This window comes from Lepidochelys kempii, chromosome 1 (genome assembly GCF_965140265.1).
Source record: "Lepidochelys kempii isolate rLepKem1 chromosome 1, rLepKem1.hap2, whole genome shotgun sequence".
Classification (NCBI taxonomy): domain Eukaryota; kingdom Metazoa; phylum Chordata; order Testudines; family Cheloniidae; genus Lepidochelys; species Lepidochelys kempii.
The window spans coordinates 224,336,708-224,363,288 of NC_133256.1; the positions used below are offsets into that span (position 1 = coordinate 224,336,708).

At 40.5% G+C, this 26,581-nt stretch overlaps 1 protein-coding gene across 1 annotated transcript in view; it reads right to left on the minus strand.

Annotated features, from left to right (window-relative positions):
* PPARA (peroxisome proliferator activated receptor alpha) overlaps positions 1–25,629 on the minus strand; it is a 38,538-nt gene extending 12,909 nt beyond the window's left edge. Inside the window, 7 exon segments of the mRNA XM_073315806.1 lie at positions 3,244–3,691; positions 15,439–15,641; positions 16,978–17,116; positions 18,689–18,849; positions 25,432–25,523; positions 25,525–25,602; positions 25,604–25,629. Coding sequence (XP_073171907.1) covers positions 3,244–3,691; positions 15,439–15,641; positions 16,978–17,116; positions 18,689–18,849; positions 25,432–25,523; positions 25,525–25,602; positions 25,604–25,629 — 1,147 coding nt within the window.
* Positions 25,630–26,581: the final 952 nt, after the last annotated feature.

The following is a 26,581-nucleotide window of genomic DNA, read 5'->3' on the forward strand; positions in this document are numbered from 1 at the left end:
ACATGTGTCGGTCCGCTCTGCTTTGGATTGTTATCGAGCAGAACCTGTCATCAGCATGGACGCATGTCCCCTGGAATGGTGGTTGAAGCATGAAGGGACATATGAATCTTTAGTGCATCTGGCACATAAATATCTTGTGATGCCGGCTACAATAGTGCCATGTGAACGCCTGTTCTCACTTTTGAGTGACATTGTAAACAAGATGCGGGCAGCATTATCTCCTACAAATTGTTTGTCTGAGCGACTGGCTGAAATAGGACTAAGTGGACTTGTAGGTTCTAAAGTTTTACACTGTTTTATTTTTAAATGCAGTTATTTTTTGTACATAATTCTAAATTTGTAAGTTCAACTTTCATTAGAAAGAAATTGCACTACAGTATTTGTATTAGGTGAATTGAAATATACTATTTCTTTTGCTTTTTACAATTCGAATATTTGTAATCAAAAATATCAAGTGAGCACTGTACACTTTGTATTTTGTGTTGTAATTGAAATTAATATATTTGAAAATGTAAGGAACATCCAAAATATTTAAGTAAATGGTATTCTTTTATTGTTTAACAGTGCGATTAATCGTGATTTTTTTAATTGCGTGATTAATCGTGATTAATTTTTTTAATCACTTGACAGCCCTAGTTTTAACCATTATAAATCTGTAACTTTTTGACTCTACGTCTACTGTCATTAAATAATTATTGCCTGCTCCTGCAGTCTCCCACAACTATGAAAATTGAAAGTGATAAAATAGAAAAAAAATACATCAATATTATCCATTGAAATTATATATAAAAATAGAATTCTGCCAAGCCTAATTACGATATAGTCTTTACTTACATGATCACATCTCCCTCCCCTCACTCTCCTCCCCCCAGGACTCCCTCATTCAGTGCATTGGGTGGCTGGTGCTCACTTAATGAGCAGCTATTTAATATTTTGTTTTCTCCTTTTTGTTCTGTGTGTGGCACCAGGCTTTATTTACTGCCCACTATGCATACCCTGCCCTGAAGATAGAATTATTAATTTCTTCATGAACTTTTCTGTGGCACTCATCACCATAGTATCCGAGTATCTCACAGTCATTAATACATTTATTTTCACAACACCCTGTGAGATATGGGGATATTATTATCCACATTTTACAGATGAGGACTGAGGCACACAGAGATTACAGTCAAAAGTATCCACTAATTTTGGGTGCCCAAATTTCAGACACCTAGGCCCTGATTGTTAAGTGTAGCTAGAATTATAGAGTGTTTATTATATTCACAGCACAGCTTCCTTTTACTTCAATTGCAACTGTAAGTGCTCAGTTCTTCTGCAAATCAGACCCCAGGGTCTCAGGTCAGGCACCCAGAACATGAGGCGCACACACAATTAGTGACCACCTTCTATCTCATTCACTACACACCTTCAAACTTCTGTAACAAATAAAGCAGGGCTCCTGCTCTCCTTTGCTACACAGCCCTGCTGCATCTCCAAAGCACTATCCTGTGCACTGAATGAGGCAGGGGTCCTGTGAAAAAAAATACCCATGTGATCCTGTATTAAAAACTGGATCATATTAATATGCAGAAGAGGGCTGAAATAGAGTTGCACAGGCATGGACAATTCCAGCATTTTCTAACTTTTGAGTGCTTGAGTTTACAACCTTAAATAATGTTCTTTTAACAGTTTGTGTGCAGTAAAAAATAATATTCACAAGGTATACTGGGCCTTTTGTCTTATAGTAAATCATGATGGGGGGGTGATGTTTGTGGATTGTACTTAGAGGGTATCAGGTCATAAGCTGCGGTACCTTGATGACAGTAAGAAGTTGGGATGTTGGGGCAGAGGTTTTTGGTCTGCACATGAAATAAAAGATGGAAGATATAGGTTGGGCAGGTGGCTTATATATAGTGAAGGAATTGGTGCAGTATGTTAAGTATGGGACAGTACAGTGGGATATATGCCTCATTTTGTGAATACTGGGAGAAGAGGTGAAAGGCTGTCCTGTTAATATGGGTGGATAAGGATCCAGAGCTGCAAGGGTAGAGTCTGGAGCACCTTGACTGTGTATTTCCAAATGTTTGTGAGGAGTTTTAAAGTGAAACCTTAACTCTGTTTTTTTCCATTCTGTTTATTTTAAATTACATTCTTTTAAGCCCCCCAAGTTATTAAATTTAGAGTGTAAACAATGTTGGGCAGTGGTTTGTTTGAGGTCGTCTGTCAATCATCTAGAACAGTGGTTCTCAATCTTTCTAGATACAGTACCCCTTTCAGGAGCATGATGTGTCTTGCATACCCCAAGTTTCACCTCACTTAAAAACTACTTACAAAATCAGGCAAAATATACAAAAAAGTGTCACAGCACACTATTACTTGAAAAATTGTTTACTTTCTCATTTTTATCATATAATTATAAAATAAATCAACAGGAATATAAATATTGTACTTACAACATTTCAGTGTACTGTATGTAGAGCACTATAAACAAGTAATTATCTGTATAAAATTTTAGTTTGTACTGGCTTTGCTAGTGCTTTCTATATAGCCTGTTGTAAAACTAAGCAAATATCTATATGAGTTGATGTACTCCCTTGAAGACCTCTGCGTACCCCTGGTTGAGAACCACTGATCTAGCACAACTTTAAGCACTGTAACATAGAAAGTATTTATAATCTTAACTCAAATTTAAGAATGCTATTTTCTGGAAATAAACATTAAAATTAAGGTCACAATCCTGCAATATGAAATGCCTGGGCAGAATGCTGTGGCTGCGCAAAACCCTTTGATTTCAATGTGGGTCCACTCACATGTACCAAAGAGCAACATCAAAGCCATAATTTTATTGGCCTCTAAGGATGAGATTAAAAGAAACAGGAATATCTAACTCCACTATCAGCCCCATATTGTATTTCCCCACCTTTTTCAGAGTTTAGAAATATTTCTTCATGCCCAACCCTATTCCTCAAGGAAGGGATACTCTTCACATCCCACTTTTAAAACTAGAAAGCCCCAAGGCACCAATCCAACAACGTGTTGTAAATGGGCAGACCCCTGTGCAATACATTGCAGGATTAAGGCCTTAATGAGTATTTATCTTATACCAAACATAATTTAACATGAGACAAACATTGTTAGTGACAGAACTGAATTGTCATAATTCCATAAATTACAACGAAATATACTTTTCCATTTTTAATTACTAAACGATGGGAGTGAAATCATAAATATTACTTCAAAGAACAGATATTTATCTCTTACCTCCACAGCAAATGATAGCAGCCACAAAAAGCGAAATGTCACTATCATCCAGCTCCAGTGCATTGAATTTCATTGCAAAATCAAACTTCGGCTCCATAATATCACAAAATGGTTTTCTTAGGCTTTTCAGGAACTCCCGAGTTATAAAGCCGTTTCCATAGGCTACTAGCATCCCATCTTTGTTCATTACAGAAGCTAGCATGGCAAAAATGGCTTCATAAACTCCATATTTCAACAGAGTCACTTGATCATTCAAATCAAGATTTGAGAAGCCAGGGATAGATTTGGCAAATTCAGTAAGTTCTGTTACAGTCTCTACAGATGTACACTGGCAACAATGGAAGATTCGAACTTCTGCTTCCTTGTTCTGGATTCCATTGGCTACCAGTTTTGCCACGAGAGTCTTCTCTGCCATACACAGTGTTTCCATGTCATGTATAACAAATGGCTACAGAGAAAGGTACCAATTAATCCATTTACAAAATAAATATTTTGAGGACTATTTAATTCCCCACACTGATCAGTCTTCAGCCATTAAAAGGATAAGGACCAGATTACTACTTCTTATTTGGCACTTATGCAGATGGCATCCTGTGATGATTTGAGAAATCTATCTACAGAGCTTACGAATTCTGGTTGCAATGGTCAAGTTGTTCTTATGAAAAACACTATCATGGAATGTCTCTATGTCAATGTGTATCCGCCACTGCTGATGAACCTATCAGCACAACTCTCCCAGGCCTGGTCTAAATTTAAAACTTAGGATGACATAGCTATGGCACTCAGGGGTGTGAAAAATCCACACTGTTGAGTGCCATAGTTATACCAACCTAACCTTTGATGTAGATGCAGCTGGGTTGAAGGAATCCCTCTGTTGCTCTAGCTACCATTGCTCTGGGAATGGAATTCCTAGAGTGATGGAAAAATGCCTTCTGTCAGTGTAGCCTGCCACACTATAGCTATACCACTATAGCACAGCCATGGCCCCAGGCTAGAAACAATGGAAAGCAGTTAACATTAATGACTGTGCTCTGACTGGTCAATACGTATACTAAGGAGGTTGGCTGGAGCCGGGACAAGTCACTTCCTCCAGCTCATCTATAAGGAGTAAAGGGCTTGGAGAATGTAAAATTACCAGCAGCAGGACACAAGAACCAGGGACTACTGGTGGGACATATGAACTTGAGGGACTTACAGAGCCATCTAGAAAGCTTTGGGCTAGAGACGGGGGGATAAGTTTGGGCATGCTTTCATAGTGGGAGCAAGGGGGTTTAGCTATGTGAACAACCAAGGTTAGAGAAAGCAAGCTCTATAAATCAGAAGTCAAGCCATTAGCTGCAGCAGGAGGATCTTGGACATCCCTAGGGTATCCAAATCCCAGTTCAAAGAATTCTCTGTAGTGATGAGAAGAAGTGTTGCAGGGAAATGTGTGGAGGAGGTATTATTTTAATATAGACCTGTGTATATCTTAAGTGGTTACGTAAAGAGCAGTGGCAGTTTAGAATTCTTCACAAAGTCAGTCCACACGTGTGTTATGTGTTGCACCTCTCAAGCGCTCTTAAAAAGAGTTAACCTGTGAACCTAAAACGCCCACATGGCTACAGTTCCTTGGAGACCGTGTTAAAGTTATGAAAAGTTTGAGGGTAACTAGTGGTCCGCCAGGGGCTGGCCAGTTGGACTACAAGGTCTGTTGTCAGGAGGAGGTGCTAGACAAAGGGTCTGTACTACAAGAGTGTGTCTGGGACCCCCAGATAAGGGCAGTGCATGATCTCTATTCAGGCTCTGATGGCTTAAAGCACATGGAATCTAGTTGCTGCTCCTCACAGCAGTCTGGTGAACAGTCAAGAGGGGGCATTTGACTAGATCTGTGACACATCCCATTCACCTCAGTGGGATATTAGCTATGTAAGCGCTAAGGACTGTGGAATTTGACTATGAGGAATTCATTCAGTCATTTAAACATAGGTTGACACTTCACATATTTACGCAGTCCGCTTACAACTATCAGTGGAATTGGACTTTTGTATTGTTCTTGTAGTTCACTATTGAATTATTTATTTTAAGTTATATCTGTGCAACTGATCTTCTGCAGGAGCTCTAGCCATTATTCTTATTTAAGAAGGTTAGTGTTGGATTGTTATTACTGATAATGATTTTCAGGACACTAGAACAGTGTCTCACAAAGTAATAAAAATATTCAGCACTTAGCAAGAACTTTCTCCATGAATGAGGATGCTCTAAGTAAAGAAATCTGTGTAGCGCAAACTGAGGAGATGATTCCTTCAAAAATTAATTAAAAGCCACAATTTCTTAAAAGAGTGATCAGAGTTCAGGAAAATGATAACCAGACTATAAAGCCTCAAAATATTTTTGAAGAGCAAGAATTAGAAAAAAGGGCTAGCCATTAAAAAAACTAGGTTTATGAAATGAATGAGGTTGACACCAGTTATAAATCTGGTTCCTTAAGTTAATCAAAGTATTTCCCATCTAAGGTAAGTAAACCATAGGGTGAAGTCCTTATTCAGTTCTCCTTCAGGCAAAACTCTCCTTGTAGTCAGTGAGTTTTGCTGGAGTAAGGACTTCAAGATTTAACAGAGTGAAAAGGTTAATCTCTATTTAGATAACTAATATATTTCTTAGGAGTCAGTGATATTTCACTGGTACTTGTCCATCTTTGATCTGCTTATGGTAGCTACATTCTGCACCATTTCAGTACTTCTAAATATTATTAATATAACTTCATGGGGGGCAAACAAAACATCCAAGTTTCTAAACCATTTAAAAGGTTTAACCTATTTTTTAAATACTGTGGGTCATTAAAGTTTAACACCTTTTCAGTATAAAATGCTGTTCTTTCAAGGTGGGGGGCGGGGGGAGAAGTTTATTGCCAAATCCATCTTGGGACCCTAAGTTAATATTGCTACCTTGTCTCTAGGTAAAAGAGCTTGTAATTTCTGAAAATGAACTACAGTTGTGCCAAGAAGAAATGGTTACTCACCCTGTGCAGTAACTCTAGTTCTTCGAGATGTTTGTCCTTATGTGTGCTCCACTTCAGGTTCGCTAGTGTTCCCTGCACTTTGGACTGGAAATTTCTGTGTTCGTCAGTCTTGTGCCCAGTGCAGTTGTTACATAGCACTGCATGGGCAAACTGCCCTCTGTGCCTTCTCTACTGCAGAGCCCCATCGCTGAGAACTCTGAAGCAGAGGGGACGGAGGGCAGGTAGTGGAGCACCCATAGGGGAACACATCTTGAAGAACCACAATTACTGCACAGGGGGAGTAACCATTCCTCCTCCTTCTTCAAGTAGCCTCCCCACGGGTGCTCTACGTGACTATGGAGCAGTGCCATCTAAGGTGGAAGAGGCTTCGGAGCTGAGTCCAATACAGTGGAAAATACAGTCGAGCTGAACACAGTATCAGAGGTGGAGTCGTGAGTTATTGCGTAGTGTTGGGAGAATGTACAGATGGATGCCCTAATAGTGGCTCTACAGATGTTGATGATTGGTAGGTTTTAGAAGACGACCATGGAAGTGGCAACAGAGCTTGTAGAATGAGCGTGAAAGTGAAGGTGGCTGAATGTTACAAGACTGGTAACGAGTTAATGCAGTCTGATATCCACTTGGAAAGTCTCTGGTTAGAGACTGCTGACCCTTTTGATCTGTCTGCTATCGAGATGAATAACTTGTTGATCTTTCTGAAGGGCTTTGTTCTGTCTAGACAAAATCCAGGGTATGCAGCAGTGTGTCCTGGGAATTCAGATGCGATTTGGGGTAGAAGACAAGCAAATGAATGGGCTGATAGAGATGGAACTCAAAAGAGAGCTTAGGTAAGAATGTGAAGTGGGGCCGCAGTGTGACCTTGTCCTTAAAACACTGTGAAGGGGGAATATGCCATTAGGGCCTCTATTTCTCCAACCCATTGCACTGTCAGGGATGCCATCTTCATTGCAAATGGAGCAGTGAGCAGGTAGCCAGAGGTTTAAAGGGCAGTCTTGTGAGGCATTTGAGGACCAGACTGAGGTCCGATACTGGGGTAGGGAACTGAACCGGAAGATAAAAGATTTCTCTTCCCATCCCTCCAAGGAATCTTGCTGTGGTCGGGTGGGTAAAGACGAAATAGCCCTCTGATGGGTGGTGAAAAGCCATGATGGCTGACAGGGAGACTCTTATGGAGCTCATCAATAGACCCGTGGTTTTCAGAGCTAGGGTGTAGTCTAGTATATCCAGAAGCGATGTAGTCATTGGTGAAAGCTGCCCGTGGTCAGACCAACTGGCAAGCCACATCCATTTTTCAGAATACATGTAGTAAGTAGATTGTTTCCTACTGTGTAATATCACTCTTTTTATGTCCTCTGAGCAGGCTGCCTCTAATCGCATGAGCCACCAACAGCTATGCTTTGAGACCAAGCATCGTGACATTGGGATGAAAAAAATCTTCCTGCACTCTTACGAGATGAGATGGGGAGTGATGCAGAGAGGGATCAGAGGGCAAACAGATAGCTGTATCAGGCAAGAAAACCATGTTTGCCTGGGCCAAGTTGGACCTATTAGAATTACTCTGGCTCTGTTTTGAGCATAACTTTGGCTATTAGGAGAGTTGGCAGGAGTGCATACAGTAGGGTTGACATCCACTGAGGGTGAAAAGTGTCCCCTATGGATTGGTGACCCAATCTGCCCCTTGAGCAGAAGTGGCAAACAAGTCTATCTGGGGGGTACCGCACTGACAGAATCTGTGGTGTAATATGTTGGAGTCTATTTCTCACTTGTCTTGGAAGAAGTGTCTGCTGAGTGAGTCTGCCTTCACATTCTGAATGCCAACGTGATAGTGAGCTTGTTTCATATGCACCAGTTCCAGAGTCTGATGTCTTGGTGCAAAAGGAAGAGGATCTTGCTCCTCCTTTCAGCAGCCAATTGTCCTGGTAAGAGAATACTTTCCTGCATAACTACCATCAACATGACCTTCAAAAAGACCCTTGAGGCGGATGATAAGCCAAAGGGGAGCAATCAGTATTGATAATGGTCCTGGCCAACAATAAAATGGATAAACCATTTGTGGGATGGGTGGATAGTGATGTGGAAATATGAATCTTGAAAGTAGAGGGCTGAGAACCAATTCCTTGCTCTAATGGAATTATCACTGTAAGCATCACTATTTTGAACTTCTGTGCCTTCACAGAGGTGTTGAGTAGTTTCAGGTCTAGGATGGGTCTCCAACCTCCACTCTTTTTTGGTACCAGGAAATACTTTAATAAAGTCCCTTCCCTCTGTGCTATATGGAAACTGGTTCTATAGCCCCCATATATAAGAGTGTGTCTATATCTTGAAGCATGCTGTCGTGAGAAGGGTCCCTGAAGAGGGATGGGGAGCATGGTTCATTGGTGGAAGTGAGGCAAAGTGGGTTGTGGAGACCCACTTGTCTGTAGTGATAGACTCCCTGGCTCTACTTAAGTGGCGAAGGCAGTCGCAGAAGGGAGGAAGGCTGGTGAACCAGTGAAGCTGAAGAGGATGAGAATGGTAGTTCCTTGTAAGCTGTGCAGCAGGCTATAAAGGGCCACGCAGGCAGGGAGAAGAGCCCTTCCCCAGCCCAAGCCCGCCAGAGCTGCCAGGGAGAGGAGCCTGACCCCAGCTAAGCCCAGCCCAGCCAGAGCTGCCATGGGCTGGGAGAGGAGCCTCTGACCCAGCACCGAGCTGCTGCAGCCTGCACCCCAAACCCCTCATCCCCAGCCCCAAACCCAGAGCCCATGCTGCCTCATACCCCAACCCTCTGCCTTAGCCCCAAGCCCCCTCCCACACTCCAAACCTCACCACTATCACCTCCATATTGGTGCACGTAACAAAATTCATTCCACACATGGACATAAAAAATTTGAGGAAACACTGGTTCAGAGCCTTAATCACCACGTCAAAATTGCTGCTTGGTGTGTGAGGAAGGAGGCTGAGAAGTGGATGGTTTCCTTCTTTGAAACCTATGCCTTCTTTGGTGTGGCTCATACGTCCTCTAGGACAGTGGTCTCCAAACTTTTTGGCTCGCGCACCCCAGGGTGAATACCGGAAGACCTGTCGCAGACACGCCGCAGACAGAAGAAGAACGGAAGACTTACCACAGGTGGGCCGCCGGAGGGGACGTGCAGAGCTGCCGCCGAAGAAAAAATATGGCGGAGTGCCGTCCGGGGGCACTCCTGCTGCTGCGCACACCCTGGGATCATCTCGTGCACCCCTGGGGGTGTGCGCACCCCAGTTTGGAGACCACTGCTCTCAGAGGGAAGGAATTGGACGGGGTAGAATCTCTGGACCATCTGAGATTTGCTGAGTTCTCTCTTGTATGTAGGAGTATAAATGCCAAAAGAATGCAAAGTCACTCTAGAATCCCTCAGTGGTTGCAGAGACTTGTCTGTGCTATCTGAAAACAGCTTACAGCTCCTCAACTGTATTCTGAATCTCCTTAGGGAAACCGAACTGCTGGAGCCAAAAGGCTTTTCTCATCACCACCACTGTAGTGACTGAATGGGAAGCAGTATCAGAAGCATTAAGGGAGCCTTGCAAGGTTGTCCTAGCAAGTAGGAGGCCATCCACAACAATTGCCTGGAATTATTCCCTGTGTTCTTCCAGTAGATGATCGACAAATGAAGTTAGTTTGATATAATTGACATGGCACTTTGCTATCAAAGCCTGATAACTGGCAATTCTAAATTGAAAGGAAGCTGAAGAGTAAGACTTTCTCCCTAGTAGGTCCAAGCGCTTATGGTCTTTGTCATGAGGCGTGGATTTAGGGTGGTGCTGCCCACCACATTCATTCACCGCATCCACCACCAAGGAGTTAGGTGAGGGATGGGAAATAAAATCTGAGTCCTTTGCTGAGACATAATAGTTCTTGTCCATTCTTTTGCAGGTAGGCAGAATAGAAGCTGGAGCCAGATCTAAAAGAGCTGTCTAAAAGAGCCTCATTTACAGGTAAAGCTATGCATGCCAAAGAGGGTGAGCGAAGGATATATCAAGCACCTTATGATGAGGCTCTGCAACCTCCTTGAGGGGAATCTGCAAGGAGTCTGCAACTCTCTTGCTCAGATCCTGACAATGTTTTAAATCACCCACCAGGGATGGAGGAGGAGGCATGACTGCTTCATCTGTAGATGAAGAGGAAATGTTCCTGTAAGAGAAACCTCTTCACTGGCTTCCTGCTCCTCAAAAGAATCCTCCTGAGGGTCAGGTCTCCTGGAGGGAGCAGGTCATGCAGGATGCCTGTCTCTATGGTGGGTGGTACTGGACGATCTGGAAAATTCTTGGCAATAAACCAAGGAGGCAATATGGCCAAGGAGGAGCTGCATAAGGCATATTAGGAGGCACCCAAGGGTGCTCATAACAGTGAGGTGTTGGTGGTAATCATGGGTTGCAAGTAGCTGCAGCTTCAGCAGAAGCCTCTGGGAAGGGCCCTCTGAAGGACTGAGGAGACCACCTCTGGACTGATGCTTGTGAGACCAAGGCAAGATCCTCCTCAGAATCCTCTTCCTCAGGTTCACTCAGGAATGGTGGAGCTCCTGGAGAGATCTGAGGTGAAATCATTTCAGGTGATCTTGATGTTCTTGGTACTGACAGCAAATCAGAGCTGAAGAGCCGAGTCAGGAGTCTCAGTTATAGCCAGGTCCTGGGGAAAAACAGAACTCTTGCAGCAACATGAGGAATATCAATACCAAGGCTCATGATGTCAGTCATGGCCGAGGACCCTGATGATACCACAGTCTTCAGGTGCTCAGAGGGAAGCACAGTGGTTGAAAGAGCCGAAGATCTCATGTGCCCCAAGGAAGGCATTGTCGGAACCTCAGTGGACTTCTTCCATACTGAGGAAGAGCTCTTCTTGCTGCCTCGATCTGATAATGGTACCAAGGGTCTCTCTGGCCCCGTGGCCTTGTGATTTAACTGTACCCGGGGTACCTTAGGAACTGAGAGCCAGGTACCTGAATGGGGTGCTGGAGTAGCTAAGTGAACCAATAACCTTGACTTTTTAGAGGTAAAATCTCTATGTGGCGAACACTTTCTTTTGAGGACTTGAGAGAGGAGTCCTGTATCTTCCTCTTGGGTGCCCTGGAACTGTGGGACTCCAAGGCAGCAGACTTGCTTGGGGACTGACATATGGGGGGCTCCCTTGGCCTGGGTTGGAGGTCAGACATAGAGAGCTCTCCATCACGAGGAAGCGAAGCTTCAGTTCTGTTTTTTCTGGCTCTTGATTTAAAGGCCAGACAAAAATTGCACTTTTGAGCAATAGATACAGAGGGAATATCTGAGGCTGCCTGGGATTGCCTCCTGGCACGACAAACATAGCTTGAAGCCAGGAGAACTGGGCATCACCTCCCAGTCAGAAAAAAAATGTCAGATCTAAAGTCTATATAAATAGTACATAGAAAAAATATTAAAAAAAAGAAAAAGAAAAAAGCTATAATAGTAGTATATACTAACTATGGAAAAATTAACACTAACACTACAACAATCACCAAGAGAAAAATAGAGTTGAGGAAATCTATATAGGACAACTGCTAAAACTCCATCTCAGCCCAAGGTGGTTGAGGGTGGCTTGCCCACGTTGTGCTATATAACAGCAGCAGGGGGGATGAGACTGACAAACGCATGTGCAGGCTGAGCAGTCTCTGCTATGAGAAATCTCAGGTCAAAGGCACAGCAGACCTAGAGTGGAGCACCTGTAGGAACGTTACTTGAAGAAGAATCAGAATTTATTGAAATTAACTGCTAAAGTACTGTTCAGCAACAAGTAAGCTGGATTCCCATCACCACCAACTGAACCTGAAGGATCCATGTTTAAAAAAAATAAAACCCTGTCAAATAAAAAATATTAAAAGGCATATTCTACAAGTGTTAGCAGGTATGAATGAACTCTCCTCTGACATCTAGCAATGAGCTGAGGGAAGAGAGTTCAGGAACAGAATGTGTTTGCATAGATATGCCTACTGGCCTAGGTGCGTAGCATAGGGTGACCGGATAGAAAGTGTGAAAAATCAGGAGAGGGGATGGGGGGGTAAATAGGCACCTATGTAAGAAAAAGCCCCAAATATTGGGACTGTCCCTATAAAATCAGGACATCTGGTCACCTTAGCATAGCATGATGAAGCTGCTTTGCTAAAATTATCACTTTTGGCTGATGTTGGGCAGCAGAACTGTACTTAGCATGCCTGGATTGAAGGGGTCACCTTAAATGGAACTTCACTCACTAAGCATGATAGGGATGACAAATACCAGTAAAGAAGAGACAGGTGGGGTCAGATGTTCCTACATGGTAGTGTGGACTCTACTCAAAGAATCCTACACACCATTTGACTTTCCGCTCTCCAGTGTTTAAAGACAGAGCTAATTAGACTCAACTGAGAGTCACTGTTTCTGTGCAGCGATTACCAGAGCTGAATCACTAATGATCAGATCTAGAAGCTATGCCCTAGACCTGGTGTAGGCACAGTGGTGAGAGGAAAGAAAATCCAGAGACAAGCAGTGGAGGCAGCAGCAAACAACCAGTTGCAGAGGCAGACAGCAACCACAGAGACATTGCTTGATTACTCCTCCCCCTTTGTTGGAATGGGAGGTGAACCCCTGTGAACACACCTCTGAACTCTCGGTCTTTGCTAACCAAGGACAGCCAACTGTGAGTAGGATGCAGCAGAGGGGTGTATGTGATTCCTTAAAGGGTCATTTGTTTGTCAGACTTTTCCACCACAAGGTGGAAAACTTAGGCAAAGAACACTGCTCAATACATTGTGGGGTCAGGTTTTGCTTATGGTTGCATGCTTTTGAATGCAGTTGTGGTGTTTTCCCAAACTTATGCTTGGTTTCCCTTCCCTTTTATTAACAGTTCTCTTTTGTTATACACAGACTTAGTGCTTGCAAGTGGGGAAGTAGTGCCCCTCAGAGGCGCTCACGGGTGGTTATTACATTTTCCCAGATCATTGGGTGGAGGCTTGAGCTAGTTCTGTTTTGAATGGTTAAGAAGAACCCCTCAATATTGAAGGTGACCCTTGTTGCTGCTGACTCCACTTCACAGAAGGGTTACACAAGGAAAGACTTTGTTAAATAATCTAAATCCTCTTCTTTCCCATGTACAGGGGGAAATATATTTTATTTATGAATATACAAGCTCTGATTCTCCACTGTCTTGTTCATGTACATCTACCCCAAGTAAGTGCAAAATGCTATCATTGGTATGAGTAGAAATTTCTGGATTTGGCAATTTGTACATCAATTTTGCACAGATGTAAATGAATACACAAAATGCAAGGTCTAGAAATTCAGGTCCACTGCACCTACAGTAGATACATAACCAGATGTCTTGATTATAACTTATGAAGAGTTTGTGAAGTACTGTGTGCAGGTCCATACTATATGTTTTAGATTTTTGTAGGCCCCTAACCTGCAATGAAATTAAGCACATGCTTAATTTAAAGCATGTGAAGAGTTCCATGGAAGTCAGTGGGACAATTTATGTGCTTAAGTGCTTTACTGACTGGGTACACACAATGGGATGGCAGAGCGCTAACGTATCAAGGATACCACAAGAGAACCATTGATTAACTCATAAGAGAAACAAATATTACACAATTTCCTACAAAATAGTAATGATTTTGGTACTCCTGAGTAAGAATCAGATAGTGTTCACCACTTAATATAAGAGACTGGCTAGGTTATAGTTGAAGAAAAATAAGCTCCATAATAAAAATCAAATTCCTTTTCAACCTTGTTCACTTCCCCCTTCAAAGGAAACCATAAAATTAGAGTAGGGAAAATGTGTGGACCAGTGCCTAGAGCTGGAAAATAAGACTCAGGAGACCTGCATTCTGTTGCCAACTCTGTCACTAAGTCTCTCTTTGTGATCATGGAACAAGGCACAACCTTTCTATACCATGGTTTCCTCATTTGTATAAAGGCTGATAACAATACTTACCTCTGCAAAGAACGTTGATATCTGTGGATGAAAAGGTGTTATACAAATTCTACATTTTATTACCATTATTATAGTCTTAATGGGAAATAAATACATTTTTTCCCCAATACTAAAACAAGTCAGAAGTCAGATATCACATTTCATTTTCTGATAACTAAATTTACTTCCCCCACCATTTAGCCCCTTATCACATGGTGACATTGGCCCTTTAAGAGGGAGCAGCACATTCCAATTTGGCCAATTAACTGGATTTAAAAGAGGGCACTTGAGCCCTAGGGAAACAGAGACCTGGTGAGTCAGGGCTGCCTGGGAGGAGAAGCTAGAGTGTGAGATAAAAGCTGGCACAAACTATATGTGATCCCTGGGAGAAGGCAGGAGAGCAGTGGAGGAGTTTGCTGGCTGGCATCCCCAAGCCAGAGAGCCAGGACGGTAGGGCTGAAGGCCAGGGAGCAGCAAAGGGAGTTGCCTGCTGGCCCTAAGCTGAAGAGTTAGAGCCAAAGGCCAAAAGCAGAGGAGGAGCTTACCTGCTAACATCTCCAGGGCTGGAGAACTGAACCCAGAGGAACAAAGAGAGGGCCAGGGGGAGTGAGGGATGCTCCTTTGGCAAGAGAGGCTGTGGCTGTTTCTGCATGGAAGAGTGGGGTTGCATGCCAGGTGGAAGGGCTGGGGTGGCTGTCCAGGGCCAGAGGAAGAGCAGAGGACTGACAGGGTCTGGGTGTGGTCAAAGTGGCTGGTGTGTTGTATAGGGCATATTGAGGGACTAGCTGTTGGGATCTTAATCACTATTTAAACTGAGTGTGATAAATGAATTTTATTTTGGGACTATTGTTATGGACTATTTTGCATAAAATTTTAATAATAAACCAGTCCAACGGAGGGGTATTATTGAGAGAGCAGAGCTTCCATGGAATTAGTAGGTTATGAGAAGGGGAAACCAGGGTTACAAGAAGCAGTGTGCCACAGCCACGAGGGAGTGCTCAGGAGGTGGCCAACCCTATTATGCTGCTCTACATCATCTAGTAGTTTACTGAGATCTTTCTTTTACAAGTTAACCACAACTTTATTTTCTAAAGCTTCCCATTATACTGATCTTACATATCAAAGACCAGATTTACGACAGGTACTACTTTTTCATATTTCAAGTCTACCACATAGTAGTACACCACTTATTCCTAAATGATTTGCTTAAGAATTCTACAGTTCATTGTATTACCACTAATACATTTTAGCGCCACAATAAAATTAAAGCAAAAACACGTACTGGATTGTTATTGGTTTTCCCTGCAAGGATGACTCTGGCTTTGATCTTGTTCATATTGAAGTTTTTCAAATAGGCCTCATAAATTCTCTTGGCAAGAGATTTAAGATCTGCCATTTCTGAATCTTCCACATCTTGTTCACCTGTTAGAATTTCTGCTTTCAACTTTGCCTTCTCAGACCTTGGCATTCGTCCAAACCGAATTGCTGGTAGAAACACAATTATGAAACAAATACATAAATTCTACATAAGTCTATACTTTTTTCCCTCCCTGAATACAGCAGTCAGATTTCTATCTAGAAGGAGTAATGACTATTCGAGGCAGCCTGTCCTACCTATAAAGCCATGAATTAAAGAAGACAGCCCTTCCCCACATAATTAGTCCCTAATTATTAAATCACCAATCTCCAATGAGGATAATCAAATGTCATGCTTCAGAGCATAAGCTGATAGCTGCAGTGGTCTAGAATTAATGCAGTCTGTTGTATGCAGAGGGAAAGGGCAATGTACTACTAACTGTTTGACTTCAGTTGAAGCATCCTATTCTAGCCATGCTGGCAGGAGACTAAACCAGACTAGAAATTTATTTAATGATTATACACTTGCTGTGGAAAACAGCCAGTAGACCTATGTCCCATAAATAAAATTTGGAACACTGAGATCAAGTACTAAGCCAAATTACTAAATTCACTATATTTTTAAATCCTCAGAAGATATGGGGTGCTTGAATACAAATATATTCATCCGCATATAAAACAAGTTCCAAAATGCAAACAATGTCTTGCACATAAGGAAGTAATAGAATAAAAAGTTAAAGTTTTTTAAAATAATATTAATGACAATTGCATTTCAGACACATTTCAGACACACAGTAAGTATTTAACTGTAGATTTATTCTACTTGGTGACAAACAAAATTGAAATGATTTTAGAATATTTAGAGGACCAGACAAACAAATAGCAACTATAAAGTTCAGATATATTTTCTGGAAATGAAAGGTGATTTTCTGATGACCCCAATAGTAAAGTTGTAAAAGTGAACTAATACATACTTTTAGTGACCTTTCATTTTGTTGATCAAATTGAATTACACATCAGAGGAGAAATCTCACAAACATACATTCTTAAGCTAGCCTTCAATATTTTTTTCTCATTCCCAGTCAAGCATGCTTACATGCCTCTTCCACACTTAATTTTTGAAAGGGAAACTTTTGGTTTTTTTTGGGGAAAAATGACCTTTAAAATTTGTCCATACACCGTGCACCTAAAACATGATTACTCCAGAGCAGAGGAAAAGAAGGAAAGCAAAACACAAATGAACCCCATTAATTAGACCTTGATCCTATACTGAGAACAAAATCCTGCACCCAAGCATTCTCAATGCAGGATCAGGGCCTCATTTTAACACACTGTAAACACCTGAGACTGAATCCTGTAACACTTGCTCACACAAGTAACTCGGTGGAACTACTCATGTGAGTCAAGTTATTCACATGCCTGCTTGCGGAATTGGGAACAAATTATTAAGGGCACTCTTACGTACCATTATGTGACATTCCAACTGAAAGGCACTTTTGAAAACGACAGTATTGGCACTTATTACGATTTTTTTTCTGTATTTTGCAGGTACGATCACATTTATCATAGATGAGTTTAAGTCGAATTGTTCTCCTAAAAAATCCCTGTAAAATGTTTAAGAGAACATTATATATTGTCAAAAAGTGAGCTAATGTAAGTCTTCCAATAAATCTTAATCATATCACTACATTTTCTCTTTTCTTTCTGTCTTATTTTTCCACAGTTGACACTACCAGAAACTAAAGGTAAATGTTAATCTAGATAAATATAAGTAAAGTATGTGTCAAAATGCAACAGTTTCCTACTTCACTAAGTACAGCATTACATGGAGGCCAGATTCGCACCTGCATTGAGTTTACACTTGGCACAGATAGAATGTGGGGGGTGGGAAAGGTAGCTTTAAGCCTCCTTTCTGCACTCCTGATCCTTTGCAGGCTGTGGGGACCAAGATGCCTCTTAAGGTAATATCAGAGCAGCCTTTAAGGATCAAGCAGAACCACCATGCACTGTGCCCTGCACCGTCTTACCCTAGCATACGCTTTGCCAGCCTCCTCTCCCTGTGAGAGGGAATCCTCATCTGCCATACACGTACATGCGCACACACATACCGCAATAGATGGTTACATGAAGGAAGAGCACATGTTAATAGCAGGAAGAGTTGGGGATGCACAGGAAAGTGCAAGGGTGTAGAGGAAGAGCTAAGCACAGGCACATGGGCACCAGAGAAAAGCCTATAAATGATCTTACCATGATGTTCTGAGTGACCCTGCAATGGAATACTAGTCTCTACAAACACTGCTACACAGCGCTGTGTCATGATAAGACGTTATGATGTGTGAAGCAAGATGTTGCACTGCCAGCATGTCACAAAGTGCCACATTTGATCATGACCTATTTCTCTAACTCTAAAAGAATGAGTGCAAATCTTCAGATTTGAATTTAGAATTATTCTACCAATTCCAGAACATTAATCCACAAAACTTTACATTTGAACCTTATTATCCTAACTCAAGAGTTAAGACTGAGTGATTGTAAACATTTTTGAATGTTTTAAAATTGCTTCACTTTCTCAAGTCCTGTTATGTGATGCAGAAAAAAACAAAAAAAAATCTAGACATACGTGAGAAAATAAAATATAAAACCTTTACATCTTTTTGGTCATCTATCCTATACTTCAAAGACTGATGGTAAGCATGTTTGGCTTTGTGACCATGTACTGGTTCCAAATTTATAATCAATAAAACACTGTACTAAAAGCGATTCAGTTAGGATGTGGTGGTGATGAGGCATTCAGGATTTGTTCATTGAAAATATAATGGAAATGTATCAAATTCACATGGTTCCCATAGCATATTCCCAACGCAAATAAAACACTAATCGAACATTTTTTTATTCCTTTTAAATTATTTTAATCTCTAATGATAACTAGTTCTTTTCACAAAAGCACTACTTATAATCATCATCAACTGCCTTTCTTGAAGAAGTTCTAGTATCCAATTACGGTATTAGACAAAAATACTTCTTGAGAAGATCACAAGTGAATTTTTATTTAAATTGTGTTTTCTTTTTACAGTTAGACTGATTTTAATTACTTTACAAAGCAACTATGTTTTTTCTTTATATAACCCTGTAAATAAAGCAATATGGTTTAGGCTATTAAAAAAAATCAACTGTACCTTACAACCTTCACAAGCATGTACTCCATAATGGAAGCCTGAGGCTTTGTCCCCACAAATTCTACATTCAATGTTTAATGCTCCACTGGGTGATTCATCTATGCTACCTGGAATTGTGGCAAAATTAATGGATGAAGGACTTGATGCTGGTGAAAGGGTATCTAAAAGAAAAAGGAACACTCAAATTCTGTACTACCAAAATCAGTACCAGTTCTGTGCTAAATTTCATCCACATAGGAAAGTTTATTTTAAAAGCCTGAAATAAAAAAAATCATTACATGCACTATTAATTTAACAGTAACAAATCTGTTTGAAAACTAGCTCATGCTTCTATTAATAGTGCACCAAACAAATACAGGGTCTGTACAGCTAATGTCGATGACACATACAATGCACACACAAAAGGATAGGAGAGCTAAGAGCCAGAACCAAAGAAGTTGTAGTGGTATTTCAACAACAGTTCGTAAGTATGCACAGAAAATTTAGAATAATTTAGATTGTGATCCAAAAGTATCTAACTAAAGCTTTGAAATCACTTGTTAAATGAATGACTATTTCATGTTTGCAAGAGAATTTATTCATTATAATTCTCTGTAATTATCTATTTTTCAGATGTTTTACTAGTTATAAAATAATGTAAGTTATAAATGGAAGAGTGGCACTGGCCAAACAGACTGATACATGTTGCTGGGGCAAAGCCCATGGACCAGATCCTCAAAGTATCATCATAATGCCCAGGCAGCCAATGGACCACCCTTTCTCTATGGTTATAATCAGCACAGCTGGCCATTACATCTTCTGCCCAGGATACTTCCAGACACGCGCTTTAGTTTAGCCTTCTCAGGTCAGAGTCAGACCTGCTGTTACGGAAAGACAGCAAACATACCTTCCTGGTTAAAGCCCCCAGGTCAGCAGAACATTTAAGCACATGCTTATCTTTAAGCATGTGTTTAAAGTCCCATTTTAGTTCAGTGGGACTATTCATGTACTCGTGAACTAGGGCCTAAGACAGGAGATGCTGTGCTTCTAATGCCATTCTGAAGAGTTTGCCCTTTACTAGAGGAGTGAAAACAGGCCATATGATTAAACTGCAGTGAGGCTAAAGAAAAGCTTCAAAAGGAAGACAAACTAGGGATCACAATGTAGATGATCTGACAATCAAAACCTTCTTTGACTGACTGTGCTGCCTCGCCTCTCTAAATGTGAGGAAAACAATGCTTAACAACTCAAATAGTAAAATAACTAAGCAGAAACTGTCCAATGCTCTTCTGTAAAATTTAACCATCTTGCAAAATTAAAACGCTTCACTTTGAACCACCTCCAAAAACACCAAAAAACCCCCATAAGAACAGAAGAGTTGCCATACTGGGTCAGACCATGGTCTATCTTGCTCAGAACCCTGTCTCCAACAGTGGCCCAAACCAGAGCTTCAAAGAGAGCATACAGAACAGGGCAATTATGGAATGATTCTGGTAGTCAGAGGTTTAGGGCTGCATCCCTGACCATCTTGGCTAATAGCCAATGATGAACCAATCCTCTATAAAACTTAACTTGTTCTTGTTTAACCCAGTTATACTGCTGGCCATCACAACATCCTCTGCAATGAATTCCACAGGTTAGTTGTGTGTTGTATGAAAGAGTACTACTTTGTTTCTATAAACCTGCTGCCTATTAATTTTATCAGGTGACCCCCGGTTGTTGCACTGCATGAAGGGATAAATAACATTTGTCTATTCACTTTTCCCACATCAATTATGATTTTATACACCTCTATCATATCCTCACTTTGTCGTCTCTCTCTCAAAAAAGATGAGCAGCCCTCATTTTTAGTCTCACCTCATATGGAAACTGTTTCATAACCTTGATTAACCTTTGTTGTCTTTCTCGGAACTTTTCCAAGTTGAACAATATCCATTTTTGAAATGGGACGGCCAGAACTGGACTCAGTATTCAAGGTGTGGGCTTAGCATGGATTTATATAGGCTCATGATGATATTTTTGGTCTTATTTTCCATCCCTTTCCTAACAGTTCTTAACATACGATTAGCCTTTTTCTCCGCTGCTACGCATTGAGCAGAAGTTTTCAGAGAACTATCCACAATGACTCTAAGGGATCTCTTTCTCAGGCAGTAACAGCTAATTTAGACCCCATCATTGTGTATGTATAGTTGGGATTATTTTTTCAAATGTTCATTACTTTGCATTTACCAACATTCAATTTCATCTGCCATTCTGTTGCCCAGTGACCCAGTTTTGTGAGATCCTAGGAGACAGAGTTCCCCCTTTCATAAATTCATCCCTAAGGGATAACGCCACCCAAACCATGAGCTTCTCCGCACCAATCCTCTGCAACAGTGATACTCAATAGTCAGCCCGTGGGCCAAATGTTGCCCACCAAGGCTTCCTGCATGGCCCATTAGCTCATCTTTAAAAAATGTTTATCATTAAATTCACAAACAGAGATGTGCTGCCTATCATTTGCCTACAACTTCTTTAGTAAGTAACTTACCCGAGCAAAAATTAAGCACTGCTTACTAGATCTTAAGTTCTTGCGATAGCATCGGCTATGATTGAGCTAGGATGTCATCCATTTTTTCATTAGTGATGGAAATGGAGTAAAAAATGAGTGAGAGTGGGAGTAAAATGTTGCAAAGTTGACAGTGAAAACCAAGCTTTTAACCCAAACTGGACAGTGGATTTTCTTTTTATTATGCCACCTTATTTAAATGTGAAACCTTTGGTGTTTAATATGCCAAACCACTGTATCCATCTGTAAAGTCACCCACGTGAGATGCCACTTTGAATCAAAGCACAGTAATTTTAACAAACAAAAATAAAAACAAAACAAAAAAGGACAAAGCAACAGCTGCTTCTCTTCAGATAATGTTGGTACTAGCTAAAAAGAAAAAGCCTTTCCTGGCTGCCGAGCTTGTGAAGGAGTACAAGCTGGAAATGCTGGAGGAGCTTTTTGTCAGAGATAAAAAAAAGATGACATTGTGAAGCATGTGAAGCAAGCTCCCCTGTTTGATTCCACAGCAATGTGAATACTGGAGGTAATTTACAAGGATTGTTTGTCATCACTGCTTTCTGATTTAAAAAAAAACACCAAATACATGTCTCTTGCAAGCGATCTAAGTGACATGGCCCAGCTACTGTTTGTTAGATTTTATGATGGTGAAATTTTCAAGGAAGAATTTTTGTGCTTAGTACAATTAGAAACCTACACCACAGGCAAGATCATTTTTGAAAAGGTAAAAGGCTTTTTTGAAAAAAAAAAATGGTATAGATCTGCAGAAAGTAAACTTGCTTGTTACAGATGGAGGTCCCTCTATGACACGGAAAGAGAAGGGCTCTGCTTCACATTTGGCACCGATACAGCCTTCATTAAAAACACTTCACTGAATCATTCACCAGACTGTCCTGTAAATTTACACCAGTAAATTGTCTGGGGACTTGAAAAAAAAACAACAATGGGTATTGTGATGAGATTAGCGAACTACATATGCTCAAGTTCTAGCTTGCAACGTTGTCTTTTTAAAGGTCTTTTACAAGACGTTTCAGCCGAATACAGTGATCTGTTGCACAACATTTACTGGTTAAGTAGGAAGCGCGCATTAAAGAGGTTTTGTGCACTTCAAAAAGAAATAATCACAAGACCAACAAGGCATGTGAGTTCCTCGAATTTATGAATGATGTCTCCTCTATGTCACAGGTAGCTTTCTGTGCGATATACTGGTCACTTGAATTGCCTCAACTTCCAGCTCCAAGGCCATGAAAACAGTGTCGGAGGTGTGAAAAAGTGTGTGCTTTCAGAAGAATCTTAAAACGTTTCAGACAAACTTAATAGGAAAGATGTTGCACTTTCCCACATTGTGTGTTGTTGCTACAGATGAAACGTCAATGAAAACGATGCAAGAATTCCTAAACAATCCGATCGCAAATTTTTAAATGTGATTTGAGAATTTTAAAATTCCAAAGGATTCGTTTTTGTTTGTTCATGATCCATTTGTGGCAACTGCCGATGGACCTTGCCTTTCTGAAGCAAAGAACATTCTTGATTCAACCGATGAAGGTGACTTTTAATTAGAAATTGTAAAACTCCAGAGCTCAGATGTCTTCAAGGCAAAATTCCGAGAAGTGGGACTTTGTGATTTCTGGATTCAATATGCAGACCAGTTTCAGAATAGCCAGAATCTAGCCATCTATCTTTTAACAATGTTCAGATCAACGTACTTCTGTGAATCTGGGTTTGCTAACGTGACTATTAAAACCAACACTGCAATCACCTGGCAGATAAGCATCTTCACCAGTGCATGCACCTTGCCCTGACCTCCTACAAACCACTCTTCACAAAACTTGCCAGCAATCATCTATATCACCTCTCCCATTAGAGATTGCCACAAACACAGGTAATAATGTTGATTTATAAACTTCGTTAAAAGATAGAAACACTAATACTTATGTTGCAATCAAGGTCTTTATTTATTGGCAGCCGAAGTTTTTTTTTGGTTTTGGTTTTTAATTTTGTCAGCCTTCTGCACAAATAGCCTGCCTCATCATTAAAATTCTCAAATCGGCCCGCTGGTAGATCTAATTGAATATCACTGTTCTAGAACCTAAACTCCACCAAACTTGAAATTTTCTAAAGCTAGAAGACTTGTCCTTATATCTTGTAGTACACTGTAAGATTTTACCAAATTCACAGGTGTTTTATTTGAACAAATCCATTAAAACAATTATATGAATGTAGGTCAAGGCATATGATGTTAGAATCAGGTTAATTCAGAACTCGTATTGCCAACCTCAACAGCCTCAAAAAATCTTGACTCAGACCACCCAAAATGATTTTTTTTTAAATGTTTTAGAAGTTTTTTTTTTTAAGTTCTTTTATTTGCCTTCCAAATTTTGAGCCTTTGGGTTCATGTTTTCCATTTTTTCTTTGCAATCAGGAAGGCAGTAAAATTGTGAGAGTTGGTAACACCATGTCACAAACTCAGATGTGTTACATCTCCTGCTTTGGCCAGAAGGATCCTGTTTTTAAATCCGCTTTCTGAACTGTTCCTGCACAGAAGCTTGAGCGCTAAGGAGATATTCTAGGCGGCATCTTTATGATTAGGGCCACTTTTGGCAGGATTTCTACTGTAAATGACTCTTGCTCTAGGCTACATCTCTGTCACAGACTCCCAAGTGATACCTGAGTGATACTGGGCAATGCTCTAGCCATTTCTCCCTTGCCACAGGGACAAGCATGCAGCAGCCACAGCTCCCACCCTCCTGTCAGGGAACAGTAGGTGAGGTCAACCAAAGAGAAAGGAGAAGCCAGAACTAAACACCCAGGTATAGCAGCTCAGGCAGAGCACTTCCCAGTTGATGGCAAGAAGCAACCAGATCTCCTTGACAGCAGAGGGCAAGAAGCAGTCAGCCACACGGGCTAATAACCCAGCCACAGCCTCATATGCATCCACTCCAGGCCTAGGGGAAACAAGGCACAGCTTCCAGAGTTAGCTGGACACTGGCCTAGGGAAATACCCGAGTCAGCCAGGAGCATAAAAATCCCTATGTTCCTAAAGCTCATTCCATGCTGTAGCCTTGTCAGTCTTACGTTCTGGTAATCAGAATGTTTGATCTCATTTATGTAAATAAATCATGTATATTTACTCAATAAGCAAGTTAGGACAAATTCATTTGCATAAACATGCCAGATTATGCACCTTCAGCATTAAGATCTGTGATTTCAAACACTATTCTAAAGTAACTTTAATCTTCTTCTCCTTTCAGAGTAGCAGCCGTGTTAGTCTGTATCCACAAAAAGAAAAGGAGGACTTGTGGCACCTTAGAGACTAACAAATTTATTTGAGCATAAGCTTTCGTGAGCTACAGCTCACTTCATCGGATGTCCTCCAAAAGTGGTGGGAAAAAAACCTCCTATTGTCACTGTACTGGATAAACAAAAATGGTACATAATAACCTTAATGGCAGCACTACAGTCCTCATTTACGCCTTTTATATAATAAAAACCTCATGTAATCAAAGATCTGAGGATTAATGGCTCTCTGCCTAAATAACTGTGTTACTGATATCAACAGAGAAACCAACATTTAAATAAAGGCATTTTGGAGAGATGAAAAGTTACAGACAAACCTTTTCACTGAGTTCTAGTTTAACTTTTTAGCAGTCAGAATAACAAATCTCCTTTTCGCACAGATTTTACTATACATATCGTGTAGGTTATAAGAGTCACACAGATTGCAGTTCATGGGACTGATTCAAAGACAGCAAAATCAGTGGAAAATTTTTTGAGGTATTATAAATATTAAACAGTATCTGCTAAGTTGGAGAGGAATGTAGCTACTTTTGTAGTAACAGTTGTGATTATTTTGAAAGATACCGGTAAAAAATGGTGTACACTAAAGGTAGTCAGCAAAATTTCATTTTAAAGGGAGCACAAATTTATACAAAACAAGCCAACATACTTTTATCTCCACCTCACCTCATCAGTGAAACCAATAAAATAATTTAAAATTTTTGTTTTAAAAATATCACTTTTTTATGGAGTAACGTTTGACTCACAAATTTCAGACTGGAGTTAATTTATTGACATTATAAACAGCTAAAAGGTTTTTGTTTCCAGTGTGATCTACACATCTGAAACAACTGTTGTAATGTAAAGGAAGGATTTGCTTAGCTCAATTAAATACATCTTATTTCAAATGATGAAGATTTACTGTATTCTAAACTCTTACCTGTAATGACTGATCCATCAGATCCTGGACCATTTCCCAAAGACTGGAGCTCTGTTATGCTGAATGCTCCAGGGCTATCATCACCAATAGACAGAGATGCCCTGTATGTTTTCCATGTCTTGTAGGAACTCTCTAGATAAGGGGCTTCCGAGATCATCCTCCTCTAAGGGGGAAAAACTGGTTTTCTGCATCCACCATTTAATCCTCATATTAGACTGTTAAAAAAAAAAAAGATATATATGTAATATCATAGCACATTTAAAAGCTCTATAAACTGAATCAATTACATACAGGTACAAAATAAGGGAGTCCATAATTTGCAGTAAAATATTTTGTACTAAAATGTTTTTTCAGAAGCATTGTGTAAAATGAAATACTGACACGATGGCAAAAATCCCCATAGATTGACCACACAAAAGAAGATTATGGCTAAGTAAGTATCTATGTTGCCTTCTCCCTCTCTTCTGCTGTTAGAAACATAATTTGCCGCTTTCATCGCAGACAATAAGTATTTCAGCTTGAACTGTACTAGGTAAATGGCAAATGTCAATAAATAAATCTACAAATTATGAATAATCATACATCAAAATACTTTACTTAGGGAGTAGTTTATCCACAGCTGTAGTCTGACTAGGGTCAGAAGATGTGCATCAGGTGCTATCTTCATCCCTCCCAAATTTGTTCAGTATATCCTGTGATTCCGCAGAGATCACAACTTTACCTTATGGTATTAACCTCTGGGAAATAATGAGCCATTCATTCTGGGTGCAAACCTGCTAAGTCAGTAAAGTTACACTGGAATACCCTCACTCCTGATTTCACATTTTAAAATTGTCTTTAGTTGAATCTGCCAGAAAAGGAAACAATGGCACATACTGTATAATGTTGCTACTCACGCCAAGAAGTACTGCTATTAAAAGAAGCTGGCCTTTGAGGCTGAAACTACACTTATAGCTGCATTTTCTTCAACTGGTGTAAGAACACATACTAATTCAGTATGTCCATGCACTGAATATGCACTGCTGGTTACAGAAATCTTTGACTGTTACTTTAGTCACCATGAAGACTTGACATTTACCAACATACCATGTTCTTACCAATTTTTACCTCTAAGTTTACGAGAAAACTGTGGTATATGCTAGCAAATGAA